We start from the raw sequence: 20334 nt of genomic DNA, 5'->3' as shown, positions 1-20334 counted from the left end.
TCAGGAAAGGCCTCTGCAGCTGATAATAGAGCTCTGGATCATCTAGAGCAGTGTTTCCCAACCATGGCAACTTGAAGATATTTGGACTTCAACTCCCAGAATTCCCCAGCCAGCGAATGCTGGCTGGAGGATTCTGGGAGTTGAAGTCCAGATATCTTCAAGTTGCCATGGTTGGGAAACACTGATCTAGAGCTCTGTTATAGGTTACAAAGGCCTTCAGGAAAGCCTTGCCAGCTGCAGAAATGGGCCAAATGTGGGAAGCCTAGCTACAACTATCTGAAGATAAGTAGTAGGGCAGCTCCACAGCTTCAGTGAGGTCTGTGCACGTGGGGTCATGGCACTATGAGTGTGGGCAGCTATTGCACATGTGTGCACCCTTTTGGCACCTGAGCCAAAAAAGGTTCACCATCACTGCCCTAAACATCTTAGGGTCCTTCCCATTACATGAGTGCTGTCATGTAATGGGATGGCGTTTGCCCAGGTTCGCCTGGTGCACCAGTTGCGGCCCTATCTGGACCGGGACTCATTGCTCAGTCACTCATGCCCTCATCACCTCGAGGTTCAACTACTGTAATGCTCTCTACATGGGGCTACCTTTGAAAAGTGTTCGGAAACTTCAGATCGTGCAGAATGCAGCTGCGAGAGCAGTCATGGGCTTACCTAGGTATGCCCATGTTTCACCATCACTCCACAGTCTGCATTGGCTGCCGATCAATTTCCGGTCACAATTCAAAGTGTTGGTTATGACTTTTAAAGCCCTTCATGGCACTGGACCAGAATATCTCCGAGACCGCCTCCTGCCGCACAAATCCCAGCGACCGATTAGGTCCCACAATGGGCCTTCTCCAGGTCCCGTCAACTAAACAATGTCGGTTGGCGGGCCCCAGGGGAAGAGCCTTCTCTGTGGCGGCTCCGGCTCTCTGGAACCAACTCCCCCCAGAGATTAGAACTGCCCCTACTCTTCCTGCCTTCCGTAAACTCCTTAAAACCCACCTTTGCCGTCAGGCATGGGGGAATTGAAACACCTCCCCCGGGCATGTTCAATTTATACATGGTATGCTTGTGTGTGTCTGTTAGTATATGGGGTTCTTTTAAATCTTTAAATTTTAAAGTTATTTGGATTATTTATGATTTGTTCTATCTTGTTGTGAGCCGCCCCGAGTCTTCGGAGAGGGGCGGCATACAAATCTAAATAATAAATAAATAAATAAATAAATACATCTGACTGCAAGTTCTGCAAGAAGGTCCTTACTGAAGATCCTAGGCCTGTGATGGGGAACCTATGGCACGGGTGCCACAGGTGGCACATGGAGCCATATCTGCTGGCACGCGAGCCATTGCCCTAGCTCAGCTCCAGCACACACGTGGGTGCCCGCCAGCTGATTTTTGGCTTGGACGGAGGCTCTGGGGTGGCCTCCATGGGGCAGGAGATGGCGTTTTTGCCCTCCCCAAGTTCCATGAAAGCCTCTGGAGCCTGGAAAAAATGTGTCTGCCGGAAGTCAGGAAATGGGGGGCCATGGGCACATGGAGGGGTATTGAATATGGGCCTGGGCTCGCGCACATGTGCAATATCACACATGTACATTATTTCCGCCCCCGGGGAAACAAAGGTTCGCCATCACTGTCCTAAGCTTTCTCTAGAGAATCGTCTTTTTGGCATGTAGAAGCGGTCTTTTCAGGTAATGCTCCTCAGCAATGGATACATCCAGTCCCCATTCCTGGCATTCAGAAGGGTTCCTTCCATTTCACCCAAATGTTCAGTTTTAATCTAATTTCTGGCATTAATTTTAGTTCATTTTCAAAAATGACGTTAGATGTCTTGAGCGCTTGCCAGGAGCGTAGGTGCATATGAAATGAATGAAGGCAAACAAAAGTACAGTAATTGATGTTTATTTTGCTCTTTTTGGCTGGTACTAAAGCTAGACAATTGCATCAGTTCTAAATGTTGCATACACAGTTCCCACAGGAGAGTACACAGAGTTCTCTTGAAAAATATACACAAAGACCTGAAGAAGCAATGTCAGGAAAAATACATTTACCATTGTTCAGTAGTGGAAATTTAAGTCACCTGTCAGCAGAAAATATTGGTCAGTGGATTTGCTAAGCATTTTTGATAGCAAAGCCTTTGGAAACCAAGTAACTTATTTTCTGATCTGATGTTAACTGGGGAAAAGCAGAAGAATTTCATTTAAAAGTGTTTTAAGTAGATACTGGGTTGGCATTATGTCCCTTCTTAACACTACATTATAATCCTATTCTGGTCACAGATCAAGATAGGAATCTTGCAGTTTCTGTTTCTAAATGAGGAAGAGGAATTTTGTTATTTAATGACTGATGCTTCAGATACATGCGTGTAATGGAATTGTCTCATTTGAAAAGTGCAAATAACCACCAACTAAGCCCTGCTTCACATTAGTAAACAGCAAAGAGACTTAAAACTGAAGCTCCTTCTGGATTCCCCACAGTGTCTCAGCACTCTTCTTCAATTTATTTTCTTCTTCGGTCTTCAGAGTCATTTTGATCACATCTGTAATGCCTGAAGAGCCCAGAATGCATGGAATGCTCAGGAAGACGTCATCTTTAATTCCATGCATACCCTGGAAAGGTAAAATATTTATAGCCATTGAAATACTATATACCAAACACCGTATATAAGTATATAAAATAAAAGTATCAGTTTTAATATAATAAATCAAAAACTATATCAAAGTTTATAAAAATATATATAAGAAAAAGAAATTTTAAGAGAAGAAAGAAAAGTTTATATTAGTAAATAATTACCATCTAATACAATTTTACTACTAAATTCAAATATTCAAAATAATATAATAACAGACTTATCCCTTTTTCCTTGTTTCCCACCAAGTATATACTTTCTGCCGGGTATCATAGAATTCCGATTCTTCTTGGTTGTTTAACCGTCTTGTCATCATATCTAGCTCGGCACAGTCTAAGACCTTCTTAAGAATATCTGTTTCTTTTGGAATCTCAATATCTTTCCATTTTTGCCCAAAAGCTATCCTGGCTGCTACTAATATGTGAACCGTTAAATAATGTATGTCTTTTTTGAAGACGAAAATTTTCTTTTATTATTACGATGCTGACTTCTACTTTGAGTGGAGCGACTGTAGCTCCACTAAATGTTGCATGTTATGTTTGTCATGGTTTTTTTTTTGAAAAATTAATAAAATATTTTTTTTAAAAAAGAATAAAAAGAAATACCACTTTTATTTAAATATAATGGACATTTTATCATCACCGGAAGAAAGCAGAGAAATCCACATAATTTATAGGGGGAAATATTCTAAAAACCTTCAGATAGAACAGGTGAAACAATTACGTGGGCGGTGTTTGAACTAAAAGCTCCTATGAGGGAGAGATTAAGCTTGATGCAGATGTGCAGGTACGCACTTCTCCCCATTGATACCAATTTGCTTGAGTAAAAGAATAATGGAAGGGCATACTTTTTAAGATCACTAACATATACAGGAAACAGTAAAAACAGTCAAGATACCGTGTTTCCCCGAAAATGAGACACTGTCTTATATTAATTTTTGCTCCAAAAGTTGTGCTACGTCTTATTTTTGGAGGATGCCTTATATTTCTCAAATAAGACAAATTCACAGGCAGAAAAGCTCTGACACCCCCAAAGAAAGTGTACCATACGGTACACTGATTATGGTACAGTACCTGTCAGTATGGCACCCACCCACACAAACGACGGCACTTATATGGTACAACAGTATACACCTGCTATTGCAGCTTCCGGCCACCAGAGGAACTACAGTCTACGCACTGTAGTGGAGACTGTAATGGCGGTGAGACAGCAGCAGACTGTGTCTGCTGTACTGGACGATACAAAGCGATGGAAGGGGCCAGCAGGGGATGCCACATTATTACGGTACCGCTATGAACAGCTTTGAATGGTACCGTATGTTTTTCCACCATAACGTATGTAAATTTGACTACGCCTTTTTTTTTTTGGGGGGGGGGGTGCCTTATATTAGCAAATTCTGCAAAACCTCTGACATGCCTTACTTTCGGGGTACGTCTTATTTTTGGGGAAACAGGGTAGTAGCTGCAGTATAGTGGTTAAAGCCCAGCCTATTTGCATGTGTGTTAATTTGTACACAAAAGTGATTGCAGCCCTACAGCTGCCATGTTACCCATTTTGAAATCCATACTGCCAGCAGAACTGTCTGAGATCGTTAGAAATGGGAAGCCTTTTTTGAATGAGGGCAGCAGTCATCTGTCGGTGGTTAAGAAGACACTATGAAAATGGACTTTTTGACAGAAATAGAAACAATGGAGAAGGGGGCTCAAATTGAGGTCTTCTCTCCATCTTTAGCTGAACTCTCTTGAACTGCAGAACCTGGCAGCCACTATTAAGCTCCCCACCCCACTTCCAACCTTGGAAAGTTATCCTTACACCAGGGAACATCTTGTGAAGACAGGGCTCCTTGATGTACTGGCCTTTTGGGAAGGAAACGGAGAATGCCGTCGAGATTGTCTGATCAACTGGCTTTTGCAGTTACATCCACAAGAGGGCTACCTTGGTGGTACAATGGCAGATCGAATCTCAGTAGGCTCAAGGTTGACTCAGCCTTCCATCCTTCCAAGGTGGGTAAAATGACCCAGATTGTTGGGGGAAATATGCCGACTCTCTGTAAACCACTTAGTGAGAGCTGTAAAGCACTGTGAAGTGGTATATAAGTCTAAATGCTATTGCTACCGTGTATCACAGAAGCAGACTTGCCCTTTTTGATTTATTGCCTCCTTAGGCCTTGTGAGCACAGCCTTCCCAGATCCCCAGAGCTGCCCTTTCAGAATTGGGTTTTGCAGTATAAAACAAATTAGCCAACTTTGCCTTATTCATCCAGATCAGGCGAAGGAAAAGAATGCAAACCACCCTCTGAATTTGCCTGAACCTTAGGAGAACCATGGTTTCAGGAATGTTGGTTATGACCTATAAAGCCCTTCATGGCATCGGACCAGAATATCTCCGGGACCGCCTTCTGCCACACGAATCCCAGCAACCGATTAGGTCCCACAGAGTGGGCCTTCTCTGGGTCCCACCGACTAAACAATGTCGTTTGGCGAGTCCCAGGAGAAGAGCCTTCTCTGTGGCGGCCCTGACTCTCTGGAACGAGCTCCCCCCGGAGATTAGAACTGCCCCCACCTTCCTTGCTTTCCGTAAACTCCTGAAAACTCATCTCTGCCATCAGGCATGGGGGAATTGAGGCATTCCCCCCTCCCCCGGGCCTATACAATTTATGTATGGTATGTCTGTGTGTATGTCTGGTTTAATAAGGGTTTTTTTTAAATTTTTTAAATTTATTAGATTTGTTGTGAATTGTTTTATTATATGTTGTGAGCTGCCCCAAGTCTACGGAGAGGGGCAGCATACAAATCCAATAAATAAATAAATAAATAAATAGAAGGGGACTCCCTCCCTCTTCTGAAGGCTTGATTAACCGCCTTCCTGACAACCACGATCACGTGACTGACAGGTATCCGAGCCTTTCTTCATTTATTTTATTTATTTATTATTTAGATTTGTATGCCACCCCTCTCCGCAGACTTCTTCCTCTTCCCCCTAACCTACCCACTTTCCTTACTTTCCTGCCCCCACCAAATCTACCATGATTAAACATGAGCTATCTTGTTAGTCCCTCATTTCTCTTTCTGGAATCCCAAAGCAAGCACAATACCCCTGCCTCCCTTTCCATATTCAATATTGAAAGATAAAAAAGGGGGGCTTCTATTACTCTCTTCTCAAAACCTGCATGCTACCCTTTCTTATTGCTAAGAATTGTTTGCTGCTGTTGTTTTCTGTGTAAAACTGTTTACCCATTCTCCTCACAGATTGTTATTTCTACAGGGATAGCTAATTTGTCTTTCCCCCATTAAGTGCTTCACTAATGTTTTCTCCCTTTGGACTGCTATTAGCATTTAGCATTTAGACTTATAGTATACTGCTTCATAGTTGTGCATAGTTGTGAACAATAGTGCTCTTACAGTCCTCTCTAAATGGTTTACAGAATCAGCCTATTGCCCCCAACAATCTGGGTCCTCATTTTACCCACCTTGGAAGGATGGAAGGCTGAGTCAACCTTGAGCTGGTGGCGAGATTTGAACTGCTGAACTACAGTTAGCTGAAGTAGCTTGCAGTGCTGCACTCTAACCACTGTGCCACCCCGACTCTTTTCCCTCACTCTTTATTATTGCAAAGGCTATTTTTCCCACTGCAGGTGTGTCTTTTATTGCTCTTTCTTTGCCTTCTCTGTGCTGTTTCTCAACAAAATCCAGTCCCTTTCTGAGGAATGCAGGAGTGGTGTTTTTGAGGTCCACATTCACTCTGGCATGTGTAGAATATTTCAGATCTTTAGTTTAGTCTTGCTTGCATTCCAATTCCTGCTGCATACAGGACATTGGAACTGAATCGTGCCTAAATATGCAAATTATGAAACCATAATGACTTAACAACAAGTAGTTGATTACCTTCACCATTGTAGAAATTGGATGTACTCTCCTTAAATTCTTCATGATGGTTTCAGCCAGATCAGCCACAGACAGCCCAATGGCCCATGATGTGTATCCCTTCAACCTGATCACCTCATAAGCACTGCAATGGATTACAATATTAAGATTGGTGTTCCAAAACTATGACAGCACTCATGATGTTGCTAGAAAATTTATTTGTTGTATTTATATGCCGCACACTCCGAAATGGACTCTGAGCGGCTAGACATGATTTAAAACACAACAAACTAGGCTTGCAAATTAAACCAATGGTTTTACATTGTTTAGTTCTGAAATATAGTGTTCCCTCGATTTTCGCGGGTTCGAACTTCGCGAATAGCCTATACCACGGTTTTTCAAAAAATATTAATTAAAAAGTACTTCGCGGTTTTTTTCCTATACCACGGTTTTTCCCACCCGAGGACATCATACGCCATCGCCAAACTAACAATTTTTGCAAAACAAAATAAATAATTATTGTTAATAAATAATTAGGTTTATAAATATCAGGATCACTAAGTGTCTTATTCAATGGTGAGTACCAGTAATAATGGTAAGTAAATGGTTGTTAAGGGAATGGGAAATGGTAATTTAGGGATTTAAAGTGTTATGGGATGGCTTGTGATACTATCCATAGCCAAAAATGATGTATTTACTTCCGCATCTCTACTTTGCGGAAATTCGACTTTCGCAGGCGGTCTCAAAACGCATCCCCCGTGGAAATCGAGGGAACACTGTACACATACTTTAGAAATATATCCAGAAATATGTACAAAGACAGTGCATGCCAATAAATTCCAAAATATGTTGGAATGTTTGGGTTTTAGATTATTCGTGGAACTACATAAGTCGGTGATTATATTTTATCACAACATTAATACACTGTATGTTTTAGATGATTCTTAGCCACATAAATTTGGAGTGTTACCTGTCCACCACCTGTTTGTGGACTTCCTTCCAGTTCTCCTTGTCTGCATCAGTTCCCATTTCAGGATGCAATTCTTTAAGGGAGACACCAGCAACGTTCACCCCACTCCAGACAGGGACTATAAATAAAAAAGATTTCCCAGGTTATCAAAAAACAAGCTGATTATGTTTACAAAATTATATGGTTGGCGTAAAAAAGCTACCACTTTAATTCTACACGCATGAGCCTCAGGAAAGCTCGGAAACAAGTGAAAATTTATGAGCTGGTTCCAAATGTGGCCTTTATTCTAGTAAGCAATGGAGATACATTTACTGTAGAGGAACAGCTTGAGCCTTTGACCTGGTTAGAAAGAGATAACTGGATTAGCTCCAGATAATCAGGACCCCAATTTACCCTCATTTCTGAATGAACAACTTTGCCAGGAAAAGAAGTGAGTAAATCTTTAACAGCAGCTCCTTTTCATACTGACCAATCAGTGCCACTTTATTGTGAACCTTGGATCTTTTTTCGAAGATAACTGGAATTAATGTGAAGTTCCTCCAGCTTTTATACCTTTTTGTGCAAACGTTTCATTCTCTTGGGATGATAAATTACCCTCATTTTCTTTATAAATTCTGTATTCATGTCGCTCAACCTTACCCTTACCTTCAGAACAAAGGTTTCTTGTATAATTAGTAAGTGACTAACCTTGCGGGATGAGATATACTGCTCAAAAAAAATAAAGGGAACACTCAAATTAACACTTCCTAGATCTGAATGAATGAAACATTCTCATTGAATACTTTGTTCTGTAATGTGCACAACAGCATGTGAAATTGATTGTCAATCAGTGTTGCTTCCTAAGTGGACAGTTTGATTTCACAGAAGTTTGATTTACTTGGAGTTTTATTGTGTTGTTTAAGTGTTCCCTTTATTTTTTGAGCAGTGTACATCAACAAGGTTCATCCTCTTCAGAATCAGATTAATCAATCATTTTAATCCTTTTAATGAAGTCCAAACATACTGACATAACTGATTTTCTTGTTAAGTCAGGGCAATTATATACAAAATGATTTTGGACGTGGTAAGCAAACTGTGCAATTATATACAAAATGGTTTTGGACGTGGTAAGCAAACTGAATAGTCCTCTCTGTTTCTACAGCTAGAATTTGGCTTGGACATCATGTGCTATGTATAATTTAGCTTGCAGCATTTGTAGAATAGCAAACACTGCTCCTTTCAGGCACAGGAAAACTGGGAACAGATTTTAAAAGTTGAAATTATATTTCTCATCGTTTAGAGTAGCTACCCAAGTATTTTGTACCCTATAGCATAGCGGTAAGTAGGTATTGCATCACAAAGTGCAAAGTAAAGCAAACCTTCCTGTGTACAGGGTTACACAACTGCATGAAGAATAAACTAACAAGGCTTAATGTAACACCACTACGTTATTGAGAATAGATATTCCTAGGCACTTGTGAGAAACCTCAAATCTTATCAAATGGTTTATTGGATTCAGCTAGGAAAATCTCTTTTTTACAATGAAGATTGGACATTCTACAAGGAGTAACTTCCTCCTGCCCCTGATGCAAGACTAGAAAGTTCTGTCTAGAAGATTAGAAGGAGTTCCCTTCCTAGTTTTGGAATGGCAAACTAGAGAGAGAAGCTCAAAGGAAGAGAAAAACATGACATGTATAGCAACAAAGAAGAGAAACAACATACTAAAGACCTTCATGGTAAGTCCATTGTGCTATTTTTCTATAACAAAGCATTCTATAGTAAAATGTACTAGTGCTGCCTCTCGGTACGGAATCCTAGGTCCTTGCCCTGAAGGTGACTTCACCCAAAGCACAAGCGCTATGCTTTCAGTGCTTTATTAAGGAAGGGGATTTGAGACATCTTTCCCCCAGGCTCATTATAATTTATGTTTGGTATGTATGTGCTGTTTGGTTTTTAATTATGATAGGGTTTTTAGTTATTTTTAATATTAGATTTGTGCCATTATAATATTGTTTTTATCGTTGTTGTGAGCCGCCCCCAGTCTTCGGAGAGGGGCGGCATACAAATCTAATAAATTGAATTGAATTGAAGATACAAAGTTTCTACTGGAATGGACCTTAATTGTTCAGGCAGAATTGTTTTGACTACTGTAGGCTATTGATCCACCACAACTTCATGGTCACAGATAGCCCAGGTGGGGTTTTTGGAATGGCACTAGATTTGAATTCCTGCTTTGCCCAGATAAATAAAGCTCAACAACTCACCTATTGTGCAGTTTTACTGTAATAACTTGGTTTGGGGACTGGGTGAAGGGCGAGTATTTCTTCCTGGCTCTACTGACAGATCACGTTCATCTTATTCCTGAATTTTGGATCTCAGGAGAGAGTGGATGATGCAGAAATACTTCCTATGCCTAACTGCTGAGATTTTGGCCCCAAATTATGACAATTTATAAACATCACTTCCCATGCCAGGTGCTCCAAGATTGAATCATGGAAAGGTTCAAATAAATCTTGGCCTGTATGGATTTATTGTCCTCAACTCATGAAGCAGTCCTATTCAATCTCCAAGTATGTCCTTCACAACCAAAGAAGTTCAACCTCCCTTCACTCAATATGTCTGATGATGCTAAAAGATTCCCCAGTTAGGATGTCAAGCAGAAAAACAGCTTTAAGAACCCATGTCTCCTAGGCCAATTGAGAGCTATCATTGTCTTGCACTAGTCCCATAAACCTAGGGAATTAGTAGGAATGGTAGAGATGGAAATATACAATGGTTCTTAAGGCCAGATGGTGTCCAAAGTCTTATTTCCACTCCAAAGTTAAAACAAATACATCTATGGACAACAAATTGCCATCTGCATGGTTGATAGCTATATTGAGAGGTCTATAGGAGATGTGTAAAGAAAAAAGGAAAAATCAAACGCTATAAGCATTGACATCATGTTCAGAAAAATTAAATGTTATTAAGATGACCTTTCCCTAAAGTCTGCATTTTTTTATATTAAATATTTTATATTGTTAAATTAAGTTACTGTGATCTATTACACTGATTTCTGTGTAGGACGACCAGGAGGTCAAATAGGACAAACTCTAAAAAAAAACCCCAAGCCTTCCTTTATGAAACTCCAAGAGTCTCTTACAAGATTTATTTTGAACTCCCTGTTATATGAGTATAGAATTCAGATTGATAGAGTTTGGCCTACTTAGATTACAGAACTGACCTTTTCTGAACAGAACTAAAAGTCAAATATAGCTCATCTAGTGTTACCTTCATGTAGCAGGGCAGGGTAGATTAACTGTTATATTGAGAAGGGAATAGAAAAAAACTTCCTTTAGGTTTGCTCAGCATGTAAATCTAACATTCAGGAGCCAAATGTACTTCTAGTCCAACAGAGCTCTAGTTAGATCAAAAGGATTTTGTTAAAACTTTACACACACACATATCCAAGAACAGGAAGGAAGGCAGAAGGATTCAGCAAGTAGATTTCACAACACAGGCTTCTACAATCTTGGGCTCTTTCATAAATTTTGCAGAACTGCAATTTTTTTTCCAGAATAATTTCTCCATTCTGCTTGGTATGTAATTAGGCTTAATGCTATGAGAAAAAATATTGCTTACCACTGGAATCTCCATGCTCTCCAACAATCCAACTATGGCAGCTGAGAGGATGGATACCCAGTCTGTCACCCATCAAATGGCGGAAACGGGCGGAGTCCAGATTACAGCCACTTCCAATAACACGGTGCTTAGGAAAGCCACTGATTTTCCATGCCACATAGGTGAGAATATCCACTGTTGATTTAAAAAAAAATGTAAATTGGAAAACACCTTCCATATTAAGGACAGAAACTGTGAAGAAAAATTGCTAAACATTATAGAAAATTAGAATAATTTGTATGAATTATAAGTTAGCAGGCTTGTCTATTTATTTTCACTTGTACATAGGGATTTCTCAGTAAAGAGGCAAAAATAGCAATAGCACTAGCACTTAACACTAGGCGTATTGACCCCAACAATCCGGGTCCCCATTTTTAGCAACATGCCCAAGACTGACTTTCAGTTTCGTTATGAAGAAAGGTATTGCTACACTTGTACTGGACCTGCCTGATGTTTGCAATTAAGTACAAAAGTGGATTTAGTTTCCGCAAGAGAAAACTCAGAATTTCTTTAAATTTCCACCAAAGAAACATATATCACTCTCCCATTAAAACCCCTGGACAATAAACAATAGACCAGACCTGGTCAAGATGCGGCCTGAGGGCTGGATGCAGCCCACCCATTGTCTGTGACCGGCCTGCGGAGGTCGGTGCAACTTTTCTAGATAAGAACCGGGTATTCAAGATATAATATATAATTATACAGTGGTACCTCATCTTACGAACGCCTCTTCTAACGAACTTTTCAAGATACGAACCCGGTGTTTAAGATTTTTTTGCCTCTTCTTCCGAACTATTTTCACCTTACGAACCCAAGCAGCTGCTGCTGGGATGAAGGGGTTTCTTTTCCCCCCCTTTTTTGAAGAAAGAAAAGGGATGAGCTGCTTTGAGTAGGAAAGATTTTGCACAGAACAACGTGCTTGCAAAGGCACTGAAAGGGTGTCTTTTTAAGAAAGAAAAGGGAGGAGGGAGGGGCAGCTTGGAGGAAAGATTTTGCAGAGAACAATGTGCTTGCAAAGGAACTGAAAGGGTGTCTTTTTAAGAAAGAAAAGGGAGGAGGGAGGGGCAGCTTGGGGGAGGAAATTTTTTGCAGAGAACAACGTGCTTGCAAAGGCACTGAAACGGTGTCTTTTGAAGAAAGAAAAGGAAGGGGTGTCCCCTTTGCCTTTCTTCCTTCCCACTCACCCTTTAGCCTAGCCTTGCTTCTTCCACCCGCCCCCTTTAGCTGCTCCTCCCTGCCCTCTGTTCGCCTCCCTTCTAAAGTTTGGGATTTTCCTGAAGGATTTGCAGGCATTACAGTATTTGCTTTTACATTGATTCCTATGGGAAACTTTGTTTCATCTTACATACTCTTCACCTTACGAACCTCCTCCTGGAACCAATTAAGTTCGTATGATGAGATACCACTGTATATATAAAATAATATATAATATATAACTATAATTTATAATTATAATATAATTATCTCAGTTCTACCCAATAATATACAGTATTGAATAGAGCTGAATTATATTAGTCCGGCCCTCTAAAACCACCCCAATTTCTCATGCGGCCCTATGGGAAAATTAATTGCCCCTGCAATAGATTGTAAACATTCAGAAAAGGAGATGCCCTACCTGGATTGGAAACGACAAGCAGCTTGCAGTGAGGGCTGTACTTGACAATATTGGGAATGATGAATTTGAAGATATTCACGTTGCGCTGAACCAGGTTAAGGCGAGATTCTCCTTCTTGTTGACGAGCTCCAGCAGTGATGATGACTAATTTAGAGTGTGCAGTCACTGCATAATCTGCCAAACAAGAAATTGTACATTCAACATACATTTCGGCATCTACCTGTGCAACAGATGAATTGACTGTAGGAAATCTTCAATGTCAGAGAAGAATTGGCCTATAGAACAATAGATGCAAAAACTATAGAAAGAGAACCTTTGCCCTATGGTGATATTTATTCATTATTTATTTATTTATTTATTTATTAGATTTGTATGCCGCCCCTCTCCGTAGACTCTTATAGACTTACAGGCTGCCAATATCAGCCTTCCCCATCCTGAAGTCTGCAAATTTTGGGACTTTAGAATCTAACACTACTGAAAGCTAATTGAGGATGATTACTTTATGTATTCCTAAATGTATCCAACAGGAGGTCTAAACTGTATGTATGTAGGTAAAATATATCCAAGAGGAGGTATAAAGGCATTCCCAAATTCCCATGATTGCAAGAATACTCAAGTTTCTTTTTTTTTTAAACAAAATAGCATGTGAGGTAAAACAAAACTTTAACTATCATGGGTTGCTTTTGGTGGGTTTTAAAAAATTTTTTTGGCTAGCTCTGTTCACGCAGAGTCAATGAAGGGTTCAAGTCTCTTCTCTAGCCTCAAAGGCAGAGCTATAATTAACCCAAACTCATAGTTCTTGGATTGGACAAAAATGATGCTGACAAGGGTGACGGAGATAGCTGGTCATGAAACGCTATGACCTATATTGCTAACAGACAAGGCTGTGACTAAATGAAGCAAAAGGAAAATATCAATTTGAAACAGTAGCCTGCTCTATTCAGTAGTTAGCTCACTGCTCTTGACAGTTCTGATTTGTGAATCTGTTTTTATTTTATTATCTGCCCCATAAATCCATGCACTTAGTGGCAGCACATTTTGTCTGTGGGCCAACAGACCATTCTGGGGCCAAAATATCTATTTCTAAACTTAGCTTGATATCTTTTCTGGACATGCACCAAGTTTTTTAACCCTTTGTCCAGTGTTCATGTTCTATACTTTTTAACAGCCTTCTGCATCTAGAAGCAAGAGTCAATTTGTACACTTCCCTGATTTTCCTCCAAATTTCTCGTATCTAAGAGAATCTAGCTAAGGAACTAATTCAAAGCTGGATCCCCCGGCTAACGTAATCTTTATCAGGTAAAGTCATATCCGCTCTTTGCCTATAAACCAATCCAATATGATCTCACTTTTCTGGATAGCTATAACAGGAATCAGTTAATAGTAAAGAGCCACATGCAGGCACTGATGTCAGTCAGTTTGCATATGACTTTGCACATTTCAAGAAGAAATGCATGATGGCTAAAGAATTTTAAGATTCAGCCTGGAATGCAATTATGATGTAGAAATAGCATTAAGATCTTTCCATTTTAAACCTGGAATAATGAAGGGGAGAGATTCTGATTCTGAGCAACCTGATTCTGTTGCTTCTGCCTGCAGTTACGTGAAAACAAAATGGCTTCAGCATTTTGGCTTTCTTTTTGCATAATAAATGATGACATGGTACAATATGTTATGTATTGTTGTTCATCTGAGGTTGTACTTACTTACTTTTAAGAACTGCTGAGGACTGCATATCAGGACCTTTTTATTAGGTCCTGATATGTAAAACCATAGGACTCAAAAGAAGGTATACTTTCTTTTTCACATGACTGTATTCTAAAAAACAATATTTTTGCTTATCTTTGATAATGAATGAAAAAAGTTACATCAGCCTGATTGGGCTATATTCAATTTATTCCTTTTTGCAATCGTGGCAGTCTGACTACAAAACCATTTAATAATAATAATAATAATAATAATTTTAAAAAAAATTAGATTTGTATGCCGTCCCTCTCCAAGGACTTGGAATGGCTCACAACAGCAAAACACAATGTACAAATCTAATTTAATGGAACAGTGTAGAAATGAACAATTTGGTTATTGTAGATTGTTTCTGCCAGTACAGCCAAAAGAAGAGCAGGGAAAAAAATGTAAGGCTAAAATTTCTGCCATCAGGAGAGAGAGATAGTGCATCTGTTTTTAACCATTTTGGAAAACCAAGTGAAAAGGATACAAATTTAGTAATTGCTTTAAATAATCCCACTAAAATAACTTAGACATGATTAATTTTTCCAACACTATGGTAGTAGATATACCATGTGTTATATCATCCTATCCATGTTGGTATTGTTTTGATGTGTGTGTGTGTGTGTGTGTGTGTGCTACCACACCAATTTGTAAACCTTCACCTCTGACTGATTAAATCTACTATCTATTATTGATAAGAAGCAAAACTAATAAATACCATCTTCAGAGCTATCTTAGCAAAAAAAAAAGGAATTGTATTGGTTCCCATGGCCAAAGTCCCATTCATTCCTAGGAAATATCAGATACCGCCATTTCCCTAAAGTAAGAGAGGGTTTTTGTAACATAAAAGATTATATAACCTTTGCTAGAGACGATCTTTGGTGTTCGGAGAAAGAGGCTGCCATGCTGAAGATCCAGCATCTCTCCCTTCAGCTTGTCCTCCACAACATCAACAAGAGCGAGTTCATCAGCCAATTCCTAAAAAAAGGATCAAACGTTAGAGAGAGAGAGAGAGAGAGAGAGAGAGAGAGAGAGAGAGAGAGAGAGAGAGAGAGAGAGAGAGAGAATCCCATATATGTTTACTGACCTGAACAATGGCGGATTAGATTCTCTTCAGCTTTTACCTCACTACGTAGGAAGTTAAACACAGTACTAAATATAATCTATACTTTTCTGGGAAAAGCCAGAAGATTTACTGGGCCTCCAATATTTATTTATTTATTTATTTAATTATATTTCTATGCTGCCCAACTCCCTAGGGACTCAGGGCGGCTCACAACAAAAATAAACATGGGTCAATATAAAAACCTTTCAATTTAAAATAATTACAGACATCCATACATTTATGGGCCAACCTCACTAGTAACCCCCTGGAAGTCAATGGCCCCAGGCCTGTCAGAAAATCCAAATCTTTATGGCTTTCCAGAAGGCCAATGGGGCCAATAATAATCTCTCATGCATGGCTTATCAGATCAGAATTACTTGTCCAATTCCTAGGCTGCCCAAAAGCCAAATTCACAAAATTATATTCAAGAAAAACATGTTAGAAACTACCCTCAGAGAACAATAAAAAATAATAACCTCCCCCATAACACCCAACCTCCAGAAACTTAAATCAAGGCCTGGGGGGAGAATGATGTTTTAAGGCACACTTGAAGGCAAGTGAACAACTCTCAAAATGATGTCCTGGGGGCAGATGTTGCAATAGTGGGCCCACTTTTTGGGTCCCACTAGATGACATAGCTTATATGATATATCCAAATACTGGTACAAATATTGTTGATTAAATTCAGATCCTTCCAATAGGAGTAATTCTAGTAACCTAGCATTAATATTTTCAACAGAATGAAAAGCTTTTTATCCACAGATCTATTCGTCTAGGCAGGCTTCTTAACATTTCAAAAAATAAGTAACACATACTTATATATCACTTCACAGTGTTTTACACTCTGCCGTTCAGATAGCACTTACCTTCATTAAAATACTTATGGCACAAGCCATGCCAACTGCACCAACCCCAACCACAGTGATTTTGTTGTGGGCATGGTCATGTTCTTCTTTATGGACATGTTCAATCAGTTTTTCTTTGAGAGACATCTTGTAACACTGGAAGGAAAAAAAAATGACAAGAAGCTCCTTATCTCACATTTGTCATTCGCTGTTGTGGTACTATCACGTTTGCTGTCAGAGTTCATTTCTAGTCTTATCTCCGCACTCACATTCACATAAATCAATGTAATTATGGAAATGTGCCAGAATTGGTTTACTTTCAATTTGGTTTTTACCAGATTTCCTTTTCACAAGAAATGTGGATGCAACAGAACAAAAGGACTGAAATGAGCATTGTCCTCATTGACCAAGGAAGCTGTACCATCTTCAACATGAGGCCCATGTTGAATTTGTTGCATAGCCCCTATGTCTTTGATCGCACACTGATTTCTGAAACAGCAGCACAATAATCTGCATGGGCAACATTTTACTCTTTCTAATCTTAGGATCTGACAACTTTTACAACTTGCTCATTGAACATTCAGACACAAAATTTAGATGGCAACTAGAAAACTCACAGAGATGGGGCCTATATAAACAAAAGCAGTGAAATCAATGTATGGTTTGCCTTGGGCAAACTGCACTGTGGACACAAAGATCACAGACAGCATGAAATTGATTGTTTGAAAGTCCAGAAAGCCTGTGGCTAGAAAGACAGTCTGGTTCAGGGTACAACCTGATACACAATTTCATTTAAGCACACAAACTCTTGTGAACCTGGATACTGATCCAACTAAAAAGGTCTTCTTACATCTTCTTTGCATTTGCACAATTTCAATCACTCTTTGAAGGCTGTACTTTTCCATCAGGGGCCCTGGGAAAATCTATTTCTCAATGCATTTGATATTACAATAGTAATATTGGAAAAAGCGGAGACTCTCTGGCTCCACTAAGCTTCCAGCAGGAAGGACAAGGCAAACCAGGATATTTCTGTAAGTATCAGGAGGTGGAAAGAAATGTTTCATTATGTACAGTGGGAATATTCTTCTACCCGCATGTGATTGTGATTTTAAACCCCTGTAGCCATAAGACCCGCTTCTCCTAATCAGCATTCCTGAGGGGGCCATATAAATTAATTGCATGGTCTCCAGGGATGGGGAACAATAGCATCCAGCTATAGGGATGAAAGAAACCTATTCGCCAGGGGCAGATTCCTATGCAGTGCCCATCTCCCCCTTTACTTCCCCCTACTCTAAATTCCATGATGCAGCTCCCTGGGAAATGCCCCTTGGTTAAAGCAAGGAATCCAGTCACCAGGCTCTTTATCAACACATTCCAGTCCCAAAGAGGAGGGGTCCCAAGGAGGAGGGGAAGGACCGTTGCTCGGGAGACAAAATGGCCTTTGAGGATGAGACTGCAGATTTGCATAGGGAACTAAACGTCTGTGGATATTCAGTCATCCAAGTCATGGCTGTCCCTTTTTCAAGATGTCCTTGTTTGTCCTTTAAAGGCCTTTCGCTTCTCATCCGAGAAGTGTTTTCAGCTCTGACTGGATGTAAAAATAAATAGCAACCCTTCCATTCCCTACCATCCAGCCAGAGCTGCTGAAGAAGCTTCTTGGATGAGAATCTATGCAGAAAGGTTACTCAGGACAGAAGAGTACGGAGCCTGCAAATAACAGTTAGAAAGGGACCTCAGAGGTCCTCCAGTCAAACCCTCAGCTCAGGCAGGAAATCCTGCACTATTTAAGGCAAATTATTGTCCAGTCTCTTCTTAGTAAAAGACTCAGGGGTTAGAACAACCACAACCAAAGTATTCATTATTACCTTTAAAGCCCTACATGGCTTAGGGCCAGACCAGGGGTAGGCAAAGTTGGTTGTTCTATGACTTGTGGATTTCAGCTCCCAGAATTCCTGAGCCAATCATGCTAACTCAGGAATTCTGGGAGTTGAAGTCCACATGTCATAGAAGAGCCAACTTTGCCTAACCCTGGGTCAGACTATCTTCAAGACCACCTTCTGCCATATAGCTCCCAATGACTGATAAGGGCCCACAGGATTGGTCTTCTCGGGGTCCTGTCAACTAAACGGGGAAGGCCTTCTCTGTGGTGGCACAAACTCTCTGGAACCAGCTACCTCCTGAGATCCAGACTATCCCCACCCTACTGGCCTTCCAGAAAGCTCTAAAGACCTGGCTTTTCCGACAGGCCTGGTGCCGTTAATGGGATGGTGTACCATCAAGAGATCCGGCCATCTTTTTGTTTATTGTGGTTTTAAATTCTTTTTAAATTGTTTTTTTAAAGGCTTGATATCACACTGTATGTTTTATTTTATTTTTTATTGTGAGCCGCCTAGAGTCCCTAGGGAATTGGGCAGCAGACAAATTAACGAATTAACCAATTAATTAATTAAATCTATCTCTAGCAAGTCCTTCCACTAATCGATTGAGGGGAAAGAAAAACCAATTCAGTTGCCCTTTGAAGAAAAAGAAAGAAAAAAAGCACCTTCGGGGCATAAGGAAAACTAATTCCAGGAGCCACTGAGAGGATGGAGCTATTAAACCACGATTGCATCACTCCGGAAGCCTGAAGCACCACCGCTGAGGGGCCGAGTCTCGAGGCGACAAAAGCAGCCTTAGAAAGGAAAGACGGGGACTCGACAGCCGATTTAATAATAATAATAATTTTAAAAACGGCTGCTGAGGATGGGGGTTATCGTGGAGCAATGAATATTTCCAAGCGGGGTATTTCGGGGACGCCGCAAAGTCGCACCGACGCCGCTAAGCAGCCCCACCCGCCCGTCTCTTTCCCGAACCACAAGTTGCTCCAAAACCTACAGGTCCAGATCCGGCCATCTTCCTTCCAATGGATGGTCCCTAAATCTCGAGGCTCCCCGTCGTCGTCGTCCCCCCGCCCGCCCTCAGAGACTCGGGGATCTCCTTTGCATGTGGGGGGAAGGACGAAGGAGGGAGCCATTCGGTAGCCCTCCCCGAGAATTTACCCCCGCGCGAAACCATTCAGCCGCACGGTAACGAAAGCGGTCCAGAATCCCATTCCACGCTGGGGGTTTTTGCATTCGCACGCGCGGGGATCGTGTCCGCGCGTCGCCCCCCCCCCCCCCCCCAAACATTCCGCGGAGTAAAAAACAAAAACAAAATTGCTTTTCCCGCGCACGAAAAAAGCTCGAGCCTCTTCCCCCAACTCCCACCTCCACCCCGCTCCCTTACCTGGTCGTCTATTTGCAAACAAGCCCCTTGCAACCCCTGCCAATTGCCGCTCCAGTACCGCGAGGCTGGGGAGGCGGCGGTAGGGCTTTTAATAGGGACTCCACACGTGACCACGCGAGGGCGGGAGGGAGGCCGGCCACCGAGAGACGTGCCAAGGTTCACGTCTGGCTCTGAGGAAAGGGTCCCGGCTTTGCGCGGGCTTCCCTTTCTCGCAGGGAGGTGGGTGCAGGGGGAGTCGCCCGGGCTCCAATGTCCCTCCGTTCTACTGTGCAGGTAGTCCTGCGCTTACGACGGTTCGTTTAGTGACCGTTTGAAGCCGAAAAAAAAGTGAAAGACGGGTCTTTCACACTTTCGACCCCTGCAGCGCCCACCCCCCGTGGCGTGCACAAGTAATAAATAAATACTTGACTGACTGACTGACTGACTGACCAACCGACCAACCAACCATCAACCAACTGGATGGACGGACGGACGGACAGACAGACAGATAGATAGATAGATGAGGTAGATGGTTTACATTTGGAGGTCCCAAAGATGCTTCCCCTCCACCCCAAGAGGCAACTGGACTTTCTGTTTTTTTCTTTTGAAGATGTTTTACCAGAAAGTCCAGTTGCCTCTTGTGAAAAAAGCACCTTGGAGACAACTATGACCTGTATCAGGGGTCTCCAACCTTGGCAACTTTAAGCCT

The 20334-nt window shown here is 41.1% G+C and overlaps 1 protein-coding gene across 1 annotated transcript; it reads right to left on the bottom strand.

The window, feature by feature from the left end:
• Nucleotides 1-1874: 1874 nt before the first annotated feature.
• On the bottom strand, nt 1875-20022 carry LOC139174224 (L-lactate dehydrogenase A chain). Its single transcript, XM_070764465.1, has 8 exons — nt 19647-20022; nt 16404-16538; nt 15293-15410; nt 12705-12878; nt 11051-11224; nt 7451-7568; nt 6502-6625; nt 1875-2597 (listed from the first exon to the last, which is right to left on the bottom strand). The coding sequence occupies exons 2-8, from the start codon at nt 16527-16529 to the stop codon at nt 2433-2435; spliced, it is 999 nt and encodes a 332-aa protein (XP_070620566.1). The 5' UTR covers nt 16530-16538; nt 19647-20022; the 3' UTR covers nt 1875-2432.
• Between the last annotated feature and the right edge of the window lie 312 nt (nt 20023-20334).

The sequence above is a fragment of the Erythrolamprus reginae genome, chromosome 1, assembly GCF_031021105.1.
Source record: "Erythrolamprus reginae isolate rEryReg1 chromosome 1, rEryReg1.hap1, whole genome shotgun sequence".
Classification (NCBI taxonomy): domain Eukaryota; kingdom Metazoa; phylum Chordata; class Lepidosauria; order Squamata; family Dipsadidae; genus Erythrolamprus; species Erythrolamprus reginae.
Note: the sequence above shows the minus strand (reverse complement) of the source record. Positions and strands in the feature narration are given on the sequence as shown.